General features: G+C 41.1%; 3 protein-coding genes and 1 long non-coding RNA gene across 4 annotated transcripts; 2 read left to right on the top strand and 2 right to left on the bottom strand.

The window, feature by feature from the left end:
- The first annotated feature begins 2497 nt into the window (after positions 1-2497).
- On the top strand, positions 2498-3290 carry LOC130504767 (classical arabinogalactan protein 6-like). The gene is made up of 2 exons (XM_056999395.1): positions 2498-2677; positions 2722-3290. The coding sequence occupies exons 1-2, from the start codon at positions 2523-2525 to the stop codon at positions 3131-3133; spliced, it is 567 nt and encodes a 188-aa protein (XP_056855375.1). The 5' UTR covers positions 2498-2522; the 3' UTR covers positions 3134-3290.
- Positions 3291-4092: 802 nt separating this feature from the next.
- LOC108807947 (uncharacterized) lies at positions 4093-4503 on the top strand. Its single transcript, XM_018580168.2, has one exon. The coding sequence runs from the start codon at positions 4093-4095 to the stop codon at positions 4501-4503; it is 411 nt and encodes a 136-aa protein (XP_018435670.2).
- Positions 4504-5342: 839 nt separating this feature from the next.
- On the bottom strand, positions 5343-6407 carry LOC130504768 (uncharacterized). Its single transcript, XR_008941383.1, has 2 exons — positions 5954-6407; positions 5343-5694 (listed from the first exon to the last, which is right to left on the bottom strand). It is a non-coding gene; the product is annotated as an uncharacterized LOC130504768 (long non-coding RNA).
- Positions 6408-11300: 4893 nt separating this feature from the next.
- LOC130504770 (putative pectate lyase 11) lies at positions 11301-11898 on the bottom strand. Its single transcript, XM_056999396.1, has 2 exons — positions 11736-11898; positions 11301-11605 (listed from the first exon to the last, which is right to left on the bottom strand). Exons 1-2 carry the CDS (start codon positions 11896-11898, stop codon positions 11301-11303), a joined length of 468 nt encoding a protein of 155 aa, XP_056855376.1.
- Positions 11899-12856: the final 958 nt, after the last annotated feature.

Below are 12856 nucleotides of genomic sequence, written 5' to 3'. Positions count from 1 at the left end.
TTCTGGAGTTAGATCCCTCACGCACTGCCTTAACAAGACATTCAAATCCTCTTTCCTTTAGATGTGACATCCCGGCTCCTAATCGCGGTGCTGGGATGGCTCATAGTGGCTTCTTCTTGATCGCGAAGAAGCGAGATCTCTCTTCTCTTCTTGAGACAGGGAGTTGAGATATTGAGATCTGTAATCACCAAAAGAGTCCGCAGGTTTGACTCCTTGGGTTTCTGATGAAGGAGGCGACTCTGCTGCTCTTTTAGGCATAGCTGCTTTTGGTAGACACTGCATTGTACCACAGAGCTCAGACCAATGGAAAGCAAATACACATGAAGAGAAAGAAAAAAAAAACGAATCTCTTGACAAACATATTAATATAGAAGCCACCAATTCAAGACACAAAAGTAAAAACTATTTTAGTTCCAACTCTGACTATTGTTTGAAACAGAACATGTCTTAAGGCAAAGAGTAATGTAATCTAAATACAGAGTAACATATCCAGACAATAGTATGTGACTATGTGTTGTTATATTTGCCAATCTCGTATACACGACACTATGGAGTTTTCGGTTACAGAGTTTTCAATATAGAATTTTTTACGAGAAAGCTAATGTATTTACTGGGAATTAGATGAGTATTGGGTATCTCTATAGCGACATGATGTGCCTGTAATAAGATTCGACGAGAACTTACCGAGGAATTCGCAGTATTGTCGCTGAAAAAGGCGAAGATGGTTATCGACGGGGAAGCCGAAAAGATTGAGAGTGGAAGGAACAAAATAAAAAGGAAGAAGAAGAAGACCAACTATAAGGCAAGTACAGGTGTATGTATGTCGTGTACCACGTCGACACAGTCTTTCTTGGGCCTTGCAATTGTACGGGCCTTTTATTAGCCCATTTTAAAGCTTAATTGTGATGTATCCGAAGTAATTAGATAGAGAGCAGTGCGAACACTGATAGCTGCCCCTAGGTCTGGGCACAAAAACCGGACCCGAGGACCCGAACCGGAACCGATCCGAAAAATCAGGGTATCGGATTTTATTCGGTTCTTCAGAAATAACTGTTTGGGTCCTAAACTGTTGTATCCGAAGAACCGGTATCCAACCCGACCCGAACGAAAACCAAATGGGTATCCGAAGATATCCGAAATAAAATATATATTTCAATATATTATTTATAATTATATGTATAATTATTTTAATTTAATTATAAATTTAATATATTAGTTATTTTCAATAATTTTGTATATTTTCGGATAAAATATTGTAGTTTGGATAGAAGTACTTAAACAAAACTGTGTCAAATGAGTATATTTGTTATTTTTTGGTAAATCTGAGTAGTTTGGATACAAAATACCCGAACTGAATCGGATAATATGGTTATTTGGGTACTATTATCCGAACCCGTTATAGATACATTGGTTATTCGGTTATTTCAGATTCTTTTATATCAGAACCGAACCCACCCGAACCCGGAAAGACCCGACTCGAATCCGATCCGAAATTTTATAATACCCGAATGGGTTTTAGTTTTCAAACCCGAAAGAACCGATACCCGAAAGAACCGATCCGTACCCGAATGGGTACCCGAACACCCAGGCCTAGCTGCCCCAAGCTAATTTTTTTCTTTTATATATGAAAAAGATGTTTATAATAATAAAAGTTATTGAGGTTTAGGTTTAGTGTAAAAATCCTAAAACAAATACTCTCTTCGTTTCACATTAGTTGTCGTTCTACATTTATTCACACAGATTAAAAAACATTTAATTTTACATATTTTCAAAATAAAAATACTATTACCAATACACCTAACCATATTTTAAACAATAAAAAAATAGAATAGAGAATATTGTCAATAAATTTTGTATTTAAAACCGAAAATGACACTTATTTTGAAACAAAAATTTTGCTTTATAACGACAATTAATTTGAAACGGAGAGAGTATATTTTCTTGTCATTGAAAAATATCAAAATTTTACAGAGAAAAAGAACTACTTATCTAACAAATTTGTTTAGCAAATAACAATTGTTTACAATCTAAGTAAGACCTAACTAATTAATGGTGAAAAATGCTTTTAAACCTTTTCTGAAAAAATTTGATGCCCTAGTAGACTTACCACCACTTGTCTACTACAAAACGTTGGGGGAAGAAAAATAGTACAACCATACTAATCTTCACTTTCTTGTCTAAATTTAGACTAGAAAAATAGTAAAACCATACTAATCTTCACTTTCTTGCCACATTGTGTCTTGAAAGTTGAGATGAACACCACCATGCACCACAACATGTTCTCTCTTTTACTATACAAAAAAAAATGAAAGCAATCAAATTCCAAAACAAGCTCCTATGGACCCGGTCAACAAAAACTACGGTCAAATCTCTGGACTCCCCTATAAATTAAAATAGCTATTTTCTCCCCCTTTAATATTTTTTCACCGTTACCAACAGCCACTCAAAATTGAGTGACACAAAAACAAATAATTAATAATTAATTACCGCACTTAAAAGAAAATCTCAACATTCACATAAAGATGACAAGGACCTTTACGCTTCTATCTCTGGCCGTTGCCGTGCTGGCCATTAACGCCGTCTTCGCCGCTGATCCTCCAACTCCAGCCGGAGCTCCTAAAGCCAACGGCAACAAAAGCTCACCCACTCCTTCTCCCGCCGCTGCAGCATCCCCAAAACAAGCAGCCGCAGGGTCCTCAAAACAAGCAGCCGCAGGGTCCCAAAACCAACCGCCTCCGCCCCAACCTCGCCGCCTACGGCTTCTGCTCCCACCGCAGCCAAGAAGAACACTACCTCTACTCCAAGCGCTTCCCCATCCTCAGGTGGTGGCGCCCCCGCAAAGTCCCCGACATCTTCGTCAGCCAAAACTCCGTCTCCAAGCCCCGACTCAAGCTCCGGAGGTCCTACCAGCTCGTCTGAAGGTCCTACCAGCTCGTCTGAAGGTCCTTCCAGCTCGTCCGACTCACCCTCCCCCTCGTCTCCACCAGCTCCGACTCCAAACATGTCTCCTGACGAAGGAAGCCCTAGCGAGGGCCCTGAAGCTTCAGCTCCCACGGGAAGAGCCTCATCATTGCTAGGGATCTCTATCTCCGGATCTGTTCTCGCCGCAGTTGCATGGTTCTTCTGCATATGATCAAATGTTACTCTTGTGTTTCATATTACACTTAAAAGGCTCGTTTCGTTTTTCTTTTTTTCGCTTCCTTAAAAAAGGTTTGCACTCAGGTTCATTTGAATTCATTAAAAAGGACTTTTGATGAATATAATTTAAAATTCATTCAAAAAGAAAAAAAGAATTCGTGCATATTAGGAAGGTTAGGGATTTGATGTTTGTAATAAATGTTTAGCTTGTGTTAATTTATGATTAATTTGATCATAAGATCTTTAGTCGTTATAACGACCATAAATTCTTATGGTTAAAGGGTCTACTATACTGGTAATTTACGTCCATTTTCCAATTGGCTAGTACATGTTCTAGTACTGACAGCGATTGCTGAAGATCAATGACAAACAATATACAGGAAAATTCAAATAAAACTTAGCAAGGAAAACTCCATGTTAGAACTATACATTACCGCCTGACCAATTTTTTTCTCTAAACTATACATTACCATAAAACAAAAAAAAAAGAGAATGTAATTTTACACAAAAAGGTAAAATATAGATTAATTACAAATAATTAGCTTCTGATGAATAGATTGTCTTCAGTTATCAGATACATGCATTTGAAGACAAATAGCTAGTTAGAATACCCTAACAATATGCTATAAATATGTAAAACCATATTTTCTTATTTATAGAGAAAAGGAGAATAGCTCAGGTACTCAAATATGGGTAAAAACAACACAAACACCTTAACCCCCTAAATAGCAAACTAACCTAATAAAACACTTAATCTAATACGTCCATCTCCCTTACAAGTTTAAATTCCAAATCTCCATTCCCATTTCCCTTCAATTGTCCTTGAAAGTTTAATCAATCATCTGCTCTGTAAACCTCACAGAACATTGTAAATACAATTAGAAAATATACCCCAAACATTCAACAAAAGAGACCAGGGGATCATAATCATCAACACACATATATACATATACCATGGCAAGCCGGTTTTTCTTAGTCTTCATTCTCGTAATTCTAACCATCGTTAACGCAACATTAGCAGCTGAAGCTGAAAAACTTCAACCTGTTGTTGACGACACCAAGAAAGCAGCAGACAACGCTACGAAGAGCTTGATAGATAGCCTTGGTCCGTCTCAAGATAACCCCGATTACGAAATCCCTTTAGAACTTGCACCGGGCGGCGTCCAGGTGGTGGATGATTACATGCCCAATATTAGCCCCACCGGAGAGAAAGATGACTCTCTTGCACAACCAGAATCGGATGTCAATGCCTCGCCATCCAGCCCGCCTCTGTATCTTTTTCAACCGTTGCCGTTGCTGCGGTGGGAGGAGCCGGCTTATTTTTCTTTTGAACACACTGCAGGAGACCAAATGATGTCCTTTTGACTACTCATGTGATACTTTTATGATTTTTGGAATCTATGGCAAAAGTAAACTTTGTTCTGTCTGCATAATGACATTTGTTACATTGATTTCAAGAACAAAAAAAAGTTAAGTATGCGCGTGGAATACAGGTTACCCAAGATTATGTACATCAATTATCAGGATCATAAAGAGGACAAAAAAGTATCAAGCTCAATCCTGTGGTTATTATGTTACGATTAGCCATACTACTAGCTAGCTAGTTATGCACCCATGCATTATGGCGATGATCAAAGATCATAGATAGCCCCGAAAATGTGTCCTGTCTAGAAAACTGGACGTAAATAGCGTGCCCATTCACGAGTGGCCGACAACTTTTTATAGCGTTAGTGGATTTTTTTATTGTCAACTCAAAATATCAATGACATTTCTGGGCATGACTTTACCCCGTTATCCATGATAAATTGATCACCGAACTTTCTTCCTCGAATCACTAAAGACAATTCGATCTCTTAACATGCCAAGTTTGTTACTAATAATTACTGCAATCACTAATTAAAAATTGCCCAGATTTTTGAGGTAGTAAACTAAAATTAAAATTAGTTTTTATTTTGAGTCGATGGCTCGACTGGTATCCCACATAGGCAACTAAAGAAAAGGTTGGGGCTTGGGAAGATCAAAGACAGAAAAAAATAAATTAAACCAAATTAACATATCACGATCTCGATCTGAAGAAATATATGCTTAGATCAACTTCTTTGTTAACAAAACAAACACAAACTATATATTAATATAAATTTAGAAATCATCTCTCCAAATGTCCAGAGACATAGCAGACGCATTACACTTGTAACATTACTATGAAAAACATAAAACAAAAAGAAGTCTTTTACCATTCATTCGAACATACGAACCACTGCATAAACATTGATATTATAATAGTATACTATTATTTTCTCTTAACGATTTCATTAGCATTGTTATACTGATCAATCAACAGCGACGACCTCGCCGACAACTTAGTGTTCCTGCTGCCGTCGTGATGGAACCCACAAGCGATGATGGCCTCGCACTTAGACTAGAAGCTCTTGCATAAGTCGATGAAGCTCCAGCACCGGATTGCCGGAAATATGCTCCGTTCAACAACATATCCCCTTCCGATCTCCAATTCCAATTTCTCCATTTGCTTTCGGGTGCATCTTCATGTTTTGTAACCTATTGTTAAAAAAAAAACATGTGAATATATGTATTTTCATATATGTCACTGTTTAATTTTAGTCGTCCAACATCCATACTATACAAAACTACAAACCTGGCTAAACTAAATACTGGGGTTAAATGCCACATGTTACATCTACTTAACTAATAATACATATATATATATATATATATATATATATATATATATATATATTAGTGTATATTATGATTATTTCTTAAAAATATATATTATGAATATTTCACAACAATGTACCTCTTTATTAAACCGGGTATTAGGAGCAAGAACCTATTGCCTTGGCTGTATATCGTCGGAGAAGCGCTTCCACCGATGGCATACATTTCCCAGTGAGTATAATCATTGTTCACCACGTGGAAATATCCATGCCTGCACCTGTTTATTATAAAACCCTGACTATTAGTAACATACTCAACTATTACTAACGTGTTCATTTCATGGTCTAACCAAGAAAATAATAACCTTTATATATTATTTACAGTTTCCTAGTATTGATGTTGATTAACTTTTCATCCATGCATCTCCCTATATCCACTGCGTGAATCTTCAGGACGTACGTATAAAATTTTCCCAAGTATAGCTAGATACACACTCAAATGTGTACTGAAAGTCAGAAACCAGCTAAAGTATTTCCTCTAAACGTCTTGAATTAGATGAAAATCAATATTGTACATCTGTAAGCGAATGGTCTATTTGCTTTTTCTGGATTCATGCATTTATGTTCGTGTCATTTAATGAAATAAACCTTATACATATAGCTAGTGATGTGATCGGTCGGTGGTGGTTTAAAATGTAGGTTTATGGAATTGGATAATATTATTAGTATGTGCAATACACGTATATATACTGAATACAAGTAGAATACTAGGTCTAGATGTTTTACTATACTGCCCTTTATACATACATACTCTATACGCCCCCTCAAGATGGAGGTAGTGAAACAACTCCAATCTTGTTCATCAGTTCTATGAATCGCGTCCGAGAGAGAGGTTTGGTGAGAGCGTCCGCAAGTTGATCTCTAGTTGAAACATGAGTAACCCGCAAGGCACCAGACTGAACATTTTCGCGGACAAAGTGAAAATCTAACGCCAGATGCTTCATACGGGAGTGGAAGACTGGGTTCGCACTAAGATACGTAGCTCCTACATTATCGCAGAAGACAACTGGCGGATGCGAGAGCGAGACCCCAAGTTCAGTGAGGAGCGAACAAACCCACTTCATCTCTGCAGCAGTATTTGCAACGGCTCGATATTCAGCCTCTGTCGAAGATCTAGCAACACCGGTTTGTTTCTTAGACGACCACGCTATTGGTGTTGCACCAAGGAAGAGGATGAAAGCATTAGTGGAGATGTAATCATCTGTATCTCCCGCCCAGTCCGCATCGGAGTACGCATGGAGAGACAGTGGCGTGTCGCGGCGAAGCATGATACCATGGGAAAGAGTGCCAGCAAGATATCGGAGTACACGTTTCGCGGCTTGCCAGTGCTCATCGGTGGGTTGATGCATGAATTGGGAGAGACGGTTGACGCCGTAGGCGATATCAGGTCGCGTAATAGAGAGATACTGGAGGCTCCCTACTAGCATACGAAACTCACTCGGATCAGACATAACCGTGCCCGACTTGAGCGTCAGTTTCGGCGAAACGGACATAGGTGTGAGGACAGGTTTGGCGTCCAACATCTTCGTCTTAGTTAAGAGATCTATGATGTACTTGCGTTGCATAAGATGCAGACCAGCAGAAGTTCTTGTAGCTTCAACACCCAGAAAATAATGAAGATCCGTGGGTTCTTTTAGCGAGAACCTAGTGGCAAGAACATGTATCACGCCATCAACGATCAGGCTGCTGCTTCCAGTGATGATTATATCGTCGACATAGACCAAGATGTATACGATGTGAGCTCCCTTGATGTAAACAAAGACAGACGTATCTGCAACCGAATTAATACAGCCCGTCTGGAGTAAGAAGTTTCGTAGTTCCTGATACCAAGCCCGTGGTGCTTGTTTGAGTCCATAGAGTGCCTTCTTGAGGCGACACACATAGTGTGGTCTATCAGTATCTACGAAACCGGGAGGCTGAGAAACATAGACTTCATCCATTAGTGTTCCTTGAAGAAAAGCGTTGTTGACGTCCAGCTGTTTTATAGGCCAGGCGCGAGTGACGGCAAGTTGAAGTACGAGACGAATCGTGAGGGTTTTGACAACCGGACTGAACGTCTCCGCATAGTCGATGCCATACTCTTGGTTGTATCCGCGAGCCACCCATCTCGACTTGTACCTATCAATGGAACCATTAGCAAGATATTTAATCGTATGAATCCACTTAGTGGGTATGACATGCTGATTTGGCGCCGGCGGAACCAGTTCAAACGTTTGATTCCGAACTTGAGCATTGTACTCATCTCCCATAGAATGTCTCCAGTTTGGATCTCGCATAGCTTGGGCCACAGTGGTGGGTATAAGAGGGTTCTTGGCTTGGTTTACGGCTAAAAGAGTAAGCTTTTGGGCTGGTTTGGTGATTTTGTTCTTAGCTCGGGTTTGCATAGGATGGGCGTTTGCTGTGGGAGGAGGTGGTAAGACTGTAGGTATAGGTGGTGAGGGCAATGGGATAGGTTCAGGTGCGGGTGCAGGTTGGGTAGTGGAAGTAGAGGGAAGAGTTTGCGGATGTGGAGAGGGAAGAGTTTGTGGTTGTGGAGTGGGAAGAGTTTGTGGTTGCGGAGCGGGGGCTGTGGGTGGAGGAGATCTCTCTTCATGTACCTGCACAGAACCAATAACAGTACCTGTTGTATTATTTCCTGGTGGTTCCTGGTGGTGAGGATCCGGACACGGGGGCGTAGGCGCGACAGAGTGCACGAGTGGCGCGATCGGAACAAGCGTCGGAGGAGCAAAGCTTGGTGGTTGGTTCTCATCGTTATCTCTTCTCACTGGTGGGGAAGCCATGTATGGGAACGTAGTCTCAATGAACTGAACGTGCCGAGAGGTGTATATTCGGCCGGTCTGTTGATGGAGACACAGGTACGCACTTTGCGTCACTGAGTAACCGAGGAAGATGCAAGGTAGAGACCGGTCGTCGAGTTTGTGTTGAGCATAAGGTCGGAGCCATGGAAAACACAGACACCCAAACACCCGAAGCTTGAGATAATTTGGTTGTGTGTCAAAGAGCTTCATGTAGGGCGATTGGTTCTCGATGATCGGTGTCGGAAGTCGGTTAATGAGATACACCGCAGCTGCAAATGCATATGTCCAGTATGTTGTCGGTAGGCGAGCCTGGTGGAGTAGAGTTAAGCCTGTCTCAACAATGTGACGGTGCTTGCGCTCAGCCATGCCGTTGTGTTCTGGAGTGTGAGGTGGAGAGGTGAAATGCGCGATCCCATGTGAGGAGAGGATAGACCGTAGAGCAATGTACTCTCCGCCGTTGTCGGAGTACAAATTTTTGATAGGCTTGCCGAAGTGTTTCTCCACTAAGCTTTTGAAGTGAACAAAAGTTTCTTTGACTTGAGACTTCTGTTTGAGAGGATAGAACCATGTGTATCGGGTGAAATGATCAACAAAGATAAGATAATACTTGAAATTATCGATGGATAAAATAGGTGAGGTCCACACATCGGTATACAAGTATTCAAGAGGCTGAGTAGAAGAGATAGTGTTTGTATGAAATGGAAGTTTATGGCTTTTATTAATGAGGCAATGAGAACAAGAGTTTTCTTTTTGAGCTGAAGCAGAAAGAGGTAACAAAAACTTGGAAATAATAGATTGCAAAACAGAAAAAGTTGGGTGTCCCAATCGGGAGTGCCAGGAAGCTAGAGTGGTTTTCGGTGTGGGAGAAGCAAAAAGGGAGATGGTGTTTGATGAAGAAACCGGCCACTCGTACATTTGGTCTCTAGTCTTGCCTTGGAGTAACCGGACCCCCGTGCTGAGATCCTTCACCTGAAAATGTGCAGGAAAGAATTCAACAGAAACGTTATTAGAATTGCACAGGCGATAAACAGAGATCAGGTTACGGTGAAGGTTAGGAACATATAATATATCGCGAAGTTTAAAGGCATGAGTAGAAGAGTTGAGAGTTGTGGAACCCGTATGCGAGATTTGCAGACCGGAGCCATCTGCGATGGTGACTTCTTCTCCACCGGTGTAGGGCTGATGGAGAGCCAAGTTGCCGAGATCAGTAGTCAGATGATGAGTGGCGCCACTGTCCAAAATCCAGTTTCCGGGATTGTAGTTTTGAGCAGTCACCATGTTAGCCCGAGGTTGCCAAGGCGTCGATGGTGGCGTGCTCGTCTTATTGGCGTTAGACGCCCCCTGGATTTGCGGACATCGTCGAGCACTGTGTCCTTGAACGCCACAGAACTGGCAGCGTCCTTGATATCCCCGCGGAGCAGTATCACTTCTTGGCGAGAACTGTTGTTGTTGCCAAGTTTGATGGGATCGCTGGTTGGTGTTGTGGTTGTTTCGGGGCTGAGAACTGGTGTGGCGTGGTGTGTTGTTGCTGTAGGAGCCCCGATGGTTAGCCATATTGGCCGTAGCAGGAAGAATCGCCGGGGTGGAGCTCTTGGCGAGAAGCTTGTTCTCGTGATTCAAGAGCTTCTCATGGATCTCCGCAAGCGATGGGGGAGTTTCACGGCCTTCCAGTTGATCTTTGATCGGCTTGTACTCCTCTGGTAGTCCCTCTAAGATGAACTCAATTTGATCCTCGATATCGTATGGCTTGCCGAGAAGCGCCACCTGATCGAAACGAGTTTTGAAGCCCTGAAAGTAGGCATCAATAGTCATCGTGCCTTTGGTCCAAGACTTGATCTGCTGTCGCAACTGCTGGATATGAGCACGACTCGGTTTGGCGTATGTAGAAGACAAGGTGTCCCAAATCTGAGCCGATGTCTCCGTAGTAGACAGAATAGGCTGGATCGAGACGGTGATCGCCCCAAGCAACCCACTGTAAACAAGGCGATCTTGGCGCTTCCAAAGAAGATGCGCGGGGTTAGCGGTCACAACTCCATCAGTCGTGATCGTCGGAGAAGGTGAAACGCTGGATCCGTCGAGGTGGCCTGACAGATCGTATCCGTCGAGAAGAGCTCGAACTTGACGGCTCCACATAAGAAAATTGGAGGCCGTAAGTTTGGTGACGTTAGTCATGTTGATGTTCAAGAGTTTGGGAGTTTCAGAAATCTCAATGGTTTCGTTTGAAGTGATCGACATTGTTAACAGTCGATAGCTTGGGGAAGAAGAAACCGGGTGGGGAAGAAGATAGCGTGAGGAAGAAAAAAAAAAAAATAACGGCTAGGGTTTTGTTTATGGATCAATGCTCTGATACCATGTAGGTTTATGGAATTGGATAATATTATTAGTATGTGCAATACACGTATATATACTGAATACAAGTAGAATACTAGGTCTAGATGTTTTACTATACTGCCCTTTATACATACATACTCTATATAAAAAGTCTCATTTTCCTTTTGTTGACTTTTTCATACTCTATAAATTCAAGCTTTCACATGCAAACTCTTTATGCGCGTGATTCGGACCTCGCACCCAAACATATATCAAGGTGACTATGTGTGTGTGCGATGAGGGTAAAATTGTAAATTGCTTACCGTGGCATCCTTTGCACAAGCCCTTCACCGAAATGATTAAAGGCAATGGTGACTTGCATGTTCTTGTCCTGTGTGTAGCTATCGCTGTGCCCCAAAAGCATGACCTTGTCATGGTGCGTCATGTGGTTGTTCGATATGGTTATAGCCGTCGAACCATGTATGGCGTCTATGAGACCGTCATCGCAGTTGGAGAACGAGCAATGGTCGATCCACACATGCTTTCCTCCAAATATAGCCACTGCGTCTCCATCTGATGGGACCCACCATCCGGTGTGATGTGGGCCATCTTTTATCATGCCACCTATAAAACAAAATATTAGCATGTGTTTTTGGGTGAAATGTCAATAAATATTAGCATGTTTTATAAAGACGTTTTGGTTCTATTTTATATCAAACATTCACTAAGAAACTATAGTCTAAATTTGTCTCACCTGATCCTGGTTTGCAGTCATGGATGTTAATTCCATGAATGATGATGTTAGTTGCATAGTGGATCTTGATGCATGGTCCATCGGTTATGTGAACACTTGAGCCTCTACCATCAATCGTCTTAAAAGATGTGATAATCAGTTCTTTCTTGAGCCTAATGACCATATCTCTCTTGAAAACGATCCATAATGGCTCTTCTTGCGTGACCGCATGTCTTAGAGTTCCCGGTCTAGGATTTACTGGATCGTCGTTGCCCGGATCTGTAACCACGTAAAATCGGCCACCGCGGCCTCCAATAGCGTGTTTGCCAAACCCTATAGCACAATCGGCTAGCCGTTGGCGGTTTTTCTCCCAATTTGGATCGCAACGCCAACAGTCATCGATAGGATTTCCGGTTCTACAGGATAGGTAGGCCAGGCTCCTCCTTGACGCATTGGATAGACTTCTACAATGAATATAGAAAATATACAAACATTCGTATTAATTGTAAAGTCGATCTATTTAAATGTGATAGCTGTGGAAAAAATGTCGGCCACAATCGGGTATATAGTGATAAACACTAGACTCTAGCTAGCTTGGGAAACCCATTATATAAATAGAAAAATCTAGCTAACTAGATAGCACTGTTAAATATGAAATGCTTTTTTTCTCCTAAAAGGTTTTCTTGATTTTTGATGAATCAAAAATGCAAATGTAGTGTGAGTAGTTTGCAGAAAGTTCAAAGAATCATTGGAAGGAAAACTTTAATGTGAACCAAAACTAGTTTTGTCAATGGTTAGGGTCTTCTTAATTTCTTAGTTTACAAAATCTTTGTACAATAGAGTGATGCGAGTGAGTCATATAGTAAACCATGATTACAATTTACAAGTGAACGAAACGAATGAAAGACGTTTACGGAATAAAATGCTATACATTGTATAAACAATTGAATCACAGTAACGTTTTATATTTATAAAGCAAAATTGTTATAGCAATCGTACCTATTGACCTCGTCAACTACTAGATTCGGATCTTGAACATGAGGCAACGAACTCGAGGAGAATGCAATCGTGTTGCCAATTGATAGGAGAAAAACAAAAGTGCAAACAAAAGGATTATTAGAATACGAAATCATTATTCAAAA

Source organism: Raphanus sativus, unplaced genomic scaffold, assembly GCF_000801105.2.
Source record: "Raphanus sativus cultivar WK10039 unplaced genomic scaffold, ASM80110v3 Scaffold1790, whole genome shotgun sequence".
NCBI classification, from domain to species: Eukaryota; Viridiplantae; Streptophyta; class Magnoliopsida; order Brassicales; family Brassicaceae; genus Raphanus; species Raphanus sativus.
Note: the sequence above shows the minus strand (reverse complement) of the source record. Positions and strands in the feature narration are given on the sequence as shown.

Bases quoted from the DNA above. Each gene is read 5' to 3' on its own strand.
- LOC130504767 (XM_056999395.1), top strand. From the start codon at position 2,523: ATGACAAGGACCTTTACGCTTCTATCTCTGGCCGTTGCCGTGCTGGCC. The intron at 2,678-2,721 runs ACAAGCAGCCGC...CCGCAGGGTCCC, and splicing joins GCCGCTGCAGCATCCCCAAA to AAAACCAACCGCCTCCGCCC.
- LOC108807947 (XM_018580168.2), top strand. From the start codon at position 4,093: ATGGCAAGCCGGTTTTTCTTAGTCTTCATTCTCGTAATTCTAACCATC.
- LOC130504770 (XM_056999396.1), bottom strand. From the start codon at position 11,898: ATGGTCATTAGGCTCAAGAAAGAACTGATTATCACATCTTTTAAGACG. The intron at 11,606-11,735 runs GTGAGACAAATT...TTTGTTTTATAG, and splicing joins TGACTGCAAACCAGGATCAG to GTGGCATGATAAAAGATGGC.